General features: G+C 36.6%; 1 protein-coding gene across 1 annotated transcript; it reads left to right on the top strand.

Moving 5' to 3' along the window:
• The first annotated feature begins 8609 nt into the window (after nucleotides 1-8609).
• Nucleotides 8610-10130, top strand: LOC131679803 (uncharacterized protein K02A2.6-like). The gene has a single exon (XM_058960548.1). It carries the CDS (start codon nucleotides 8610-8612, stop codon nucleotides 10128-10130), a length of 1521 nt encoding a protein of 506 aa, XP_058816531.1.
• The last annotated feature ends 488 nt before the right edge of the window (nucleotides 10131-10618 follow it).

The following is a 10618-nucleotide window of genomic DNA, read 5'->3' as shown; positions in this document are numbered from 1 at the left end:
GGTGGAATACGAAGTGTTTCGTTCGTGTAGCTTAGAAATTAGTTGAAAGCAATACCTACACATTTTATCAGATTTTAAATTATGATAATTTTGTGATCCTAAGACAAAATTGTTTGTTTTATGGGCTTCTGTGGAGTATCTTAATAAAGGGTGTTTCTTAAAGTTTTTTTTTCGAGTGAGATATTTGACAATCGTGTGGACATATGATCACAATTCTTTTTTTGATTTCTTCAGTTTTCTTTGCAATTTCATCGTGCAAAAATTTACACGCGATCAACGTTCCAAAAATTTAGAATTTTCAATAAAGAATGATCGTCTGCCTATTCAATATGGTTAGCAGCCGGAGTAGATCCAAGAGACCTCATTGACTGTTTGTGTGTTATATTTCATTTAAAAAAACACAGTTCATTCTTTTGCAATTTATCTTAATGTCAAATATCACTCTACCTTGTACACAGTTTAAAAAATCTTACCAGCAGCGTTTGGAATAATATTGGTTGTTTTATGTAATTTTTTTCCACAGGGCTATTAACCACAATGTCAATAGAACCCAAATGGTTTAGTAAAGGTTGTTACCGATCAAAAATTGGTCAACTTCACACATGGTTTAATCGCGCATTAACCGTTATGTGTCCGACGCTGTACCCGGGTACCTTTTTAGGTGTTAATTAATGAAATTCCAATGTTTTATCCTTATTCTATTCTATTCTATTCTAACCCTTACACAGCCAGTATTGAAAAGCATCCTGGAAAATACTACAATTATTCTAGTGTTTTTCTTGTCAATATTAATATTTGAAGCATATTTTCAAATGTCGCAAATATTAAAACGGCCAGGCCTACTGTGCAGAGTTTGGTTTAAAGATGATTCAAAATTAAACTGCAATCAAATTATTCAATTAATGAATAATTTTATTGACGAATCGTTTTGAATCTTAAAAGAGGAAGAAACGAGGACAACCGTACCAACCGTTTCCATTTGAAGGGGATATGATAAATCGTTGGGAGTGACTTTGCTAAGAAGGTTAATTTCACTCCTTTGGTCCTTTGGGATGGGACAGTGGTATTTACACCTTGCCCTGGCTGTTAAGCCTAGGATAAAGCGCCTTTACTCGCTCTGGGTTACGCCAGTGACTGCAGTTGTTTTTAACGTAGTGTTGAAAGTCACTAGCAAACTTAGCTGAAAATTGAAACTTTGTTACTTCTTAGAACTTCACTAAATCAAGCCTTTTGGTTAATAATATTGTTGATATGGTAAGAGGGGGAGTGAGGAGGGATCCTGATTTTTTTTACTATGTAACAGGTCGACGAGGGTACACGTGTACCCACCAAACTGAAATGCCAATAACGAAGGCATTTTCCAACCGATTTCGATACTTTTGGGTGTTTTGGATTCAGGAACTCATTGACTTTTAGACCTGGTAAAAATGAACCAGGTTACTTCATTCGGTTCACGGGAATCCGGATTGCCGGAAGCATGTTCCAGTGCTGGGATACTATTTGTGAATTTCAATGGAATACTGGCAATATGGGTATCAAAATTCTTGGAATTGCATCAGTAGGCTGTATCTCGTAACCATTTGGTGATTTGACCCCGAAACGGACATTCCGAAGCAGGTTCCCGTGGGGCCATGCGTTGCGGGGTCAAATTGCCGTATTCTCCCGTAACAATAAATAACAGTCTTTCGAGACAATTTGAAGAGTTTTGATACTCATATTGCTAGGACAATATTAAAATTTTAAAATGATACCCCACGGTTGCGGTTCAATTTTACAAAATCAAAAAGTGAACGAGTTCCTGAATCCAAAACATCTAAAAGTGTTCAAATCGGTTAAAAGATACCATAATTGTAAGCATTTCAATTTGTGGGTACCCGGGTACCCTCGTCGGCCTGTTGAAGGTGTTTTTGTTGGGCACATAACGGTTAAAAAACCTATTCACTCCTCCTTTTAAAAATGTACAGGCGCTGCATTATGCCCGACAATTCGCATTCACAGCAAAGGAAGTTTAAGTGATTTTTTTTTATTCTGTATAAATTGAACTTGCAAAAGAAACAAGATTTTATTTTTTAATTCTCCGGCAATCGCACCGTTGTATTTAGTGCAACACCTTCAGAAAATCTAGAGGAATTCCACGAAGATAGTCCGAAAATATTTAAAATCGTGACCGACCATCTCAAATTCCTATGAAAATTTACACGTTTCACCGGCATGAAAGACTAAAAATTTGCCACAATCAGTAAGATTCTTTTGACTAAGGAGTAATTTTTTAGAAGGGCATAAATATTTCTACGCGCATCATTTTACAATTTTTTTTGTTTGATTATTGTATTTTAAACAGCATAACTTTCTGAGAACGAGTTTCAGAGAATGAATATTTATGTACGAAAAAAATATACACTAAAAAATGTCGTTTTTCACAAAAACGAAAATTTGTGTTAAAAATTTAAATTGCAAAAAACCCTTTTTTTTCTAATTTTTTATATTTTGTCAACAGAAACCTAAAGAGAAAAGTAACATTTTGAATGTGATTGTATGATGGAGAACTTATCGGTAAAAAAGTTTTTCTAACAATAACTTTATACATGTCCTTAAATTTCCTACTAATTGACATTCAAAACTGTAATTTTATTACAGAATATAATTCTAAGTATCATTTTAAATCGAGATGCATTTAACAAAAACCTTCCAAAATGCGATAGTTTCCGAGATATTTGGAATTTTGTTCCAACAAAAAAGTTAATTCGTGTGATTATGCCATTTTTAAAAGTTAGTCGCGTTATTCCATCATAAAATGTCAAAAATCAAATTTTTATCGTTTTAAAGACGTAAAAGAAACTTTTTCAGTGTATTTGAATCATGGAGAAGCTTTCAATAAAAAAGTTTTCCTAACAACAACTTTTGACATCTTTTTATAATGCATACTATTTGCAATCACAAATACAATTTTCATTTTGAATATGATTTTGAACGCCATTTTAAATCAAAATGCTCATAGCAAAAATGTTCTAAAATGTAGTAGGCTTCGAGATATTTTAAATTTTGTTTTAACAAAACACTTCTTTTGTTTTATTACGACCTTTTCAGAAGTTATTCGCGTTTCCCCATCAATAACAAAAAGTTTTTCAGAAGGCCCATAACATTTCCTGTAACTTTTTCTTTGACATCAAGGTGATATTGTAAACCATTTGAAAGCAATACAAAAACAACCAAAATACTATTCAACCATATGGTCTTATGTTTAAACTAAATAATTCGATCATATTTCGGTTATTTTCATGTAACTTTCGAATGGGTTATAATATCGCCTTGATATCAAAAGAGAAGTTATGGAAATTTTGTGGGACTTTTTGAAAAACCTATTGTTGTTGATGGAGAAATGCGAATAACTTCAGAAAAGGTCGTATTAAAACAAAAGAATTGTGCTGTTAAAACAAAATTTAAAATGTCTCGAGAACACCTACATTTCAGAATTTTTTTGTTAATGGCATTTTGATTTAAAATACGTTTATTATCATATTCAAAAAGAAAATGGTATTTTTGACTGCAACTAGAAAGAGTTATAAAAATATGTCAAAAGTTGTTGTTAAGAAAACTTTTTTATTGAAAGTTTCTCCATCACCCAAATATACTGAAAAAGTTTCTTTTACATCTTTGAAACGATAAACATTTGATTTTTGATATTTTATGATGGGGTAACGCGAATAAGTTTCAAAAAGGGCATAATCACACGAATTAACTGTTTTTGTTGGAACAAAATTCCAAATATCTCAAAAACTGTCGCATTTTGGAAAATTTTGGTTAAATGCATTTCGATTTAAAATAGTACTTAGAATTATATTCTGTAATAAAATTACAGTTTTGTATGTCAATTAGTATGAAATTTTAAAACATATATAAAGTTATTGTTAGAAAAACTTTTTTACCGATAAGTTCTCCATCATACAATCACATTCAAAATGTTACTTTTCTCTTTAGGTTTCTGTTGACAAAATATAAAAAATTAGAAAATTTTTTTTTTTTTTGCAATTTAGATTTTTAACACAAATTTTTGTTTTTGTGAAAAATGGCACAACATTTTTTTCAGTGCGTTTTTTTTCGTACATAAATATTTATTCCCTGAAACTCGTTCTCAGAAAGTTATGCTGAATAAAACAGATGTTACTATGTTTTAATTGCCGCAAGGTTCTACTATATCGATTTTGTTGGCTATTTTCGGCAAATTTGAGACTAAGAGAAACGAAAGCAATGAAATTGAAAGACGGATAGGTATTCTAGAGCGAATCAGTTATAAACTTAGAACGGAAAACTAGAACTAGGCAGGCTCATATGGGCATAATCGAAAGGAAATGTGAAGAATTCTTTGCCTTCTGCAGAGTAGGAGTTGGGCGTTGTACCCAAGTCTACCGCATGGTCTATGGTAGAACATAACTCATCATTATGTTTTACCGCCGACGCCGTTATTATCTCTTAGTCTCAAATTTGCCGAAAATAGCCAACAAAATCGATACAGTGAATAAAACAGAGCAATCGATCAAAAAAAATTGAAATTAAGGCACGTAGAAATGTTTACGCCCTTATGAAAAATTGCTCTTGTATAAAAATATTTCAATTGTCAGAGAACATCATGGAGATTCATAAACCGAACACAACTTCAAAGTTTCATTCGAATCGACGATAGTCATATTTTGTGGTCGACCGGTTTCTCATGGAATCCCTCTCTAGCGAAATCTGCTTCCAGCACCAGCGGCTGCTCATTCGGGGAGCCATTCGCGCGAGTGCCGAAGGGTTAATAAAAAGTTTGACCGATTTCACACATTTTTGTTTGACAAATTTTTGATCGTACTACCTTCTAATCGACCACTAAATTCGTGTGATTACCAGCGAAAAATATTAGAATAGTTGTACGAAATAGACAACCGATACCTCAAAAAAATCCCAGTGACTTTTTTTTGGTTGGTAAACTTAACTTTACTCATACTCAATAGTAATCGATGATTTTGGCCGATTAATTGTTGCTATTAATCATCGCTATCGAAAATTATTCGATTAGCGTAAAATCGATTTTTTTTTGTAAAAATCTGACCTCAATAGTTGAATGGCTGACGTCCAAAAAGGAGTAACCCACATTTTTTCCAATAATAACTTTTTTGCATTTTTTAACGGTTCTAAGTAATCCACGTGTATCATTATTTGAGAAATTTGGAAACAATTTTTAGATTTGTTGGTATTAGCTATTACCATGAAGGTAACCCTAGTACTAGCTAGCGTCCCAAAGCGTGTAATCCCACGTGTTATCTTATGGAAATTCGAATTTTCTCTTTAATTTTCCGAGGTTTTAAGAAAAAGTTGCATATCGATTCGTTGTTATGTTGTAGCTCATATATCGGTGAACTCGATATAATACTGATTTTAGTTGTATGTTGACGTTTCGGCCCAAACAGTAGTTCCTGAAGATGAGTGTCGCTCACATATTTCCTATTTATGGCTATGTTCTATCTAATATGTAATCAAATATATAATTTCTTTCGCAAATGTATATTATAGAGCGCATTTTTTTAAATTCCAGTTGACCGAGAAATATGGGATCAACTGAAAAAAGGTACGGTCGGACAATAAAAAACGCTTTTTATCCACCTAACATTTCTTATAACTCTTATCACTCTCTTCGGATATTATATCGTTTGAGAACAGTTAGAACTTGATGCTTCGCAATGTTATTGATAACACATACTACATGGGATAGTGGCAGGACTCAGAGAATCGCTCAAATCAGCATAGGACAACATTAGTGCAAGAAATATCAAACCAAATTAATGGGAAAGCGAAAAAATGGCCCATAAAAAAGACATACAAACGAATTATTGCTAATGCTCTGTTAATAAAATATCTACCGTAAACCAGGGTGACTTTGTTCATTGGGGTTGTTGTGATGACTTGGCAACACTGAATCGACTATTCTGTTCATACTGCATAATTAATAAAAATACCTTGATAGACCACAGTCGTGTGTGGTTTTAGTCATAATATTTTGGCGACAAGGTGATTTTGATTAAATTCGGCTGTAATCGATTTAAATACGGATCTTGTTTAAATACGGCGTGCAACATAAATTTCGAACTGTTCGTGTAAACCTGATGCTTTCCAGAGAATTATCACGGCGGAAACTGAGTCAAAGAGACGCCATTAATTTGTGAATTTGGAGGGAAGATCACATAACCTAGCCTCAAAGTGAGTTGAAGACGCCATTGCGAAAAAAATTGAAGCCAGGAAAATAAATTTAAGCAATGAAAATGCAGAAGTCATCGATGCCTGCGTTCGAAGTTGCAAATACGACATCAATCGGCAATAGGTGGGCAAAATGGAAAAGGTCATTGTAACTATTTTTGGACGTTAACGCCGTTGCACTGGCTTCTAGAAAGCGGTCGTATATGCTACATTTTGCTGGTCCCGACGTGCAAGATATCTTTTACAACACAGTCGGTTATGACGCGGCTCCACCTGCTGGCTCAGATATGTATCGTGAAGCTATTCGTTTATTGGATGCTCATTTTGCCCCACTTACGAGTATTCCTTATGAACGATTTGTGTTCCGTAAAATGACACAGGAGGAGAACAAAACTATGGAGAAATTTAGCCACCGTCTCCAGGATCAGGCTCGACTTTGTGATTATGGTGATGCTTTAGAGATGCGGATTACCGAGCAAATATTCGATAATTGCCGTGCCGATGCGCTCAGGGAGGCGATTTTGAAAAAAAGTTGATGACGGTACCGGAAAAAGCGGAGGAGGCTCGTGTTTTGGAAACGGTAAAAAAGAATCGAGATGAGATGAGAAAACCCGCGGATGAGAATACTGTTCATCAAGTAAAGAATAGCAGCCGAGAAGAATTGTGCTTCCGCTGCGGTAACCAAGGTCATTTCGCTAATGATAAAAAGTGTCCGGCGAGATCAAAAACATGCGACAAGTGCAAAATTGTGGGACATTTTAAGAAGATGTGTAAAACCAAATCAGCAAATCGAAGCGGTTCATCAATGCACCGAGTCCAACAAGTGAAAAATTGCGGTGACTCTGCAACCGATTCTTCGGGAAGTGAAATTGAAAGTGATTCAGATGACGATGTTCAAAATGTGTATGCAACAAGCACGGTAGCGGACAAAGTTACATGTTTCGTGGGGGGCATAAAACTGCATTGGGTGATTGATTCTGGAGCCCACGTGAATGTTATCACGCGGCGTACGTGGAGGGCTTTAAAAGACAGTGGATGTATGTTCAGTAAAGAGGAGAAATCGTGCAAAGTGTTGCGAGTATATGGAAACGGAAAGCCAAAAGTGTATAAAATTGTGAAAACTGACATTGCTACACGAAATAAGTCAGTGAATTGTGAGTTATATGTGGTGGACAAAAAGAACGGAGCCAATTTATTAAGCAGAGGAACATCTACGGAGCTAGGAATTTTGGAAATTCATGGAGAGGTATTTAACGTAGATAACGTTAATGAACCAATCATCGGAAAGTTGAAGGATACACAAGTGGAAATCAAAATCGATAGCAGTGTGACCCCGGTGCAACAGTCATGCAGAAGATTACCGATTCCGTTGAAAAAGTTGGTGAATGATAAGCTTGCTGATCTACAGAAGCAGGATATTATTGAAAATGGGTTTCGCCTTTAGTCGTTACTCCCAAGGATGGTGGTAAGAGCGTGAGACTTTGTGTTGATATGCGGAAAGCAAACAAGGCCATTTTTTCCGAGAAACATCCTCTACCGACTTTCGAGGAAATCATGCCGCATTTAGACGGATGCAAGGTTTTTAACAAAATAGATTTAGTTAAATCCTTTCATCAAATTGAGCTTGCTCCGAATTCTCGCGAAATTACTACATTTGTTACTCCGGATGCATATTACCGATATAAAAGGCTTATATTCGGGATGAAAGTGGCACCTGAAATTTTCCAACGATGTATTGAACGCGTTCTGCGAGGGCTTCAAGGCGTGACAGCATTTATCGACGATCTTCTGGTGTATGGATCGTCAAAAGAAGAACATGCTCTACGGCTGAAAGCAGTTCTCAACCGCTTACACGAATTCGGCCTTACAATTAACGTGGAAAAAAGTGGTAAAACGACTGTGACATTTATGGGTCATAAACTTTCGGAGCAGGGAATTCTACCTACAAATGATAAGGTGAGCGCCATTCAGACTTTCCGCCGATCACAGAATCCTAGTGAAATGCGTAGCTTTTTGGGATTAGTAAATTACGTTGGGAAATTCGTGCCCAACTTGTCAGTTCTAACCGCACCGCTTCGAAGCATGACTGAAAAAGGGGCGAAAATTCATTGGTCCAAGGATGCAAAGGACTCATTCACCAAAATTAAGCGAGCAGATTCAGAACATTTGGCGTACTACATTTGGCGTACTACAACCCGGAATCTCCAACAATTCTGGTAACCGATGCCAGCGACAATGGTCTGGGTGCAGTTCTGCTGCAAACGGTAAATTCCAGACCGTGACCGTAAGTTACGCAAGTAAGTCTTTCTACAACAGAGAAAAAATATTCGACATTGGGCAAAGAGGCCCTAGCCGTTGTGTGGGCTACGGAGCGCTTTGAAATGTATTTGAGGGGCCTAGATTTCACTATACTGACCGATCACAAGCCATTGGTGCAAATTTTTGGAGAATCTTCGACTCCCAATCCGAGGCAAGAACGCTGGGTATTGAGAATGCAGTCCTATCGATACTCTATTGTGTACGTCCCTCGCCTCTCCGATATTCCACTCGCAAAAACATTTGATAAACAAACTGAAGAAGTGTTGAATTCAATTGTGGATGTGAACAGACCAGCAGCAATAACGATGAACGAAATCGTCCGTTGTTCAAAAGATGACAATGAGATCCAAAAGATTCGACAAGCACTGTACGACGACAACTGGGATCACACTCTGAAAGGATTTGTACCGTTTAAATCGGAACTTTGCCTAGTAAAACATATTTTGTTACGCAAAAATAAAATCGTTATTCCTTATTCGCTCCGAGCAACAGTTCTTCAACTTTCACACGTTGGACACCCTGGAAAAGAAAAGATGAAACGAAGGCTACGTGTTGCAGTATGGTGGCCGAGATTAGACGCCGCCGTAGAAAAATTATGCAGAACCTGTGTAGAGTGCCAAATGGTAGGCCAAGCCAGCAAACCAGAGCCATTGCGTGTGCGAGAACTGCCATCAGCACCTTGGGTTCATTTAAGTGCCGACTTCCTCGGTCCCTTACCGAGCGGAAAATATATTTTCGTATTGGTCGATCTTTACAGCCGATTTGTTGTAGCTGAAATTACTACTCACACTACTTCGAATGATGTAATTAGGATGTTGAGACAAATTTTCGCAAAATTGGGTTTGCCGATGGTGTTGACAACTGATAATGCGAAAAATTTCTCCAGCCAAGAGCTCAAGGACTACTGTGTCGATTACGGTATCAAACTCACTCACACAACTCCATACTGGCCAAGTGCAAATGGCGAGGTGGAACGTCAAAACCGGTCGCTCTTAAAGGTGATGAAAATTAGTCAGCTGCTAGGTAGTCAACTAGAAGGTGCGCTACAAGAATATTTATACATGTATGCGTTAACTCCTCACAGCGTAACTGGAGTACCGCCAGCGACATTGATGTTTGGTCGGCGATTTCGAGATTTATTTCCGCACGTACAAGATGAAGTCGTCTTTGATAAAGAAATGCGAGAAAGGGACGCAATAGTAAAACACCAAGCTAAAGAAAACAGAGATAGACGAGTTGGAGCAAAGGAATCAAACATTAAAGTCGGAGATGAAGTTCTGATGAAAGACATGCAACCGCGAAATAAATTATCTTCTCCGTTTTTACAAACACCTGCAACAGTTATTGATAGACAGGGCAGTACGGTGACCGTCGAAACACCGAATGGACAACAATATAAGCGAAACACGGCACATCTAAATAACTTTCATAAACCGGAGGTATTGGCAGAGGACATCACATCATCAGAGTTTACTATGGAAACGCCCGAATCCGGAGATCGTAATTGTGGTCCATCGACAGGTCTGCGTCCGCGCAGAGAAAATATGCAACTAAAGCGTTATGATGATTATTTATTAGATTAAGTGTGCATTTAAAACTTCTATTAGAAAAAGAGAGATATGTTGTGATGACTTGGCAACACTGAATCGACTATTCTGTTCATACTGCTGATCATTAATAAAGATACCTTGATAGACTCCAGTCGTGTGTGGTTTTAGTGATAACAGGGGTGACTTTGATCACTCGAAACTTTTTTCGTAGATCGCTTATTAAACAAAAATAGTCTACCGAATCATTATAATTTGAAATGATTTTTACTCTAACGTTATAAAATACTTATTTGTTGTACTTTTTGAGTATATTGTTCGGTGTTTGGGTACAAAAATCGAGTTGATTGATGATGTAGATGTATGTCTTACAAATATCATCACAACCTACAATTCTTTACTTGCGGAAAACACTAGAAAAAACTTTTAAATGTAAAGGCGTTTTTTGCCCCTGGATCAATTTCGATTTGTGGACACTGATTAAAATCAAAAGTAATTATCTGAAACGAGTAAAAAATAACCCC

This window comes from Topomyia yanbarensis, chromosome 2 (genome assembly GCF_030247195.1).
Source record: "Topomyia yanbarensis strain Yona2022 chromosome 2, ASM3024719v1, whole genome shotgun sequence".
Taxonomy (NCBI): Eukaryota; Metazoa; Arthropoda; class Insecta; order Diptera; family Culicidae; genus Topomyia; species Topomyia yanbarensis.
The sequence above is the reverse complement of the archived record's forward strand: the minus strand, read 5'-3'. Positions and strand labels throughout refer to the sequence as shown.

Coding starts and splice junctions, on each gene's coding strand:
- LOC131679803 (XM_058960548.1), top strand. CDS start 8,610: ATGTATTTGAGGGGCCTAGATTTCACTATACTGACCGATCACAAGCCA.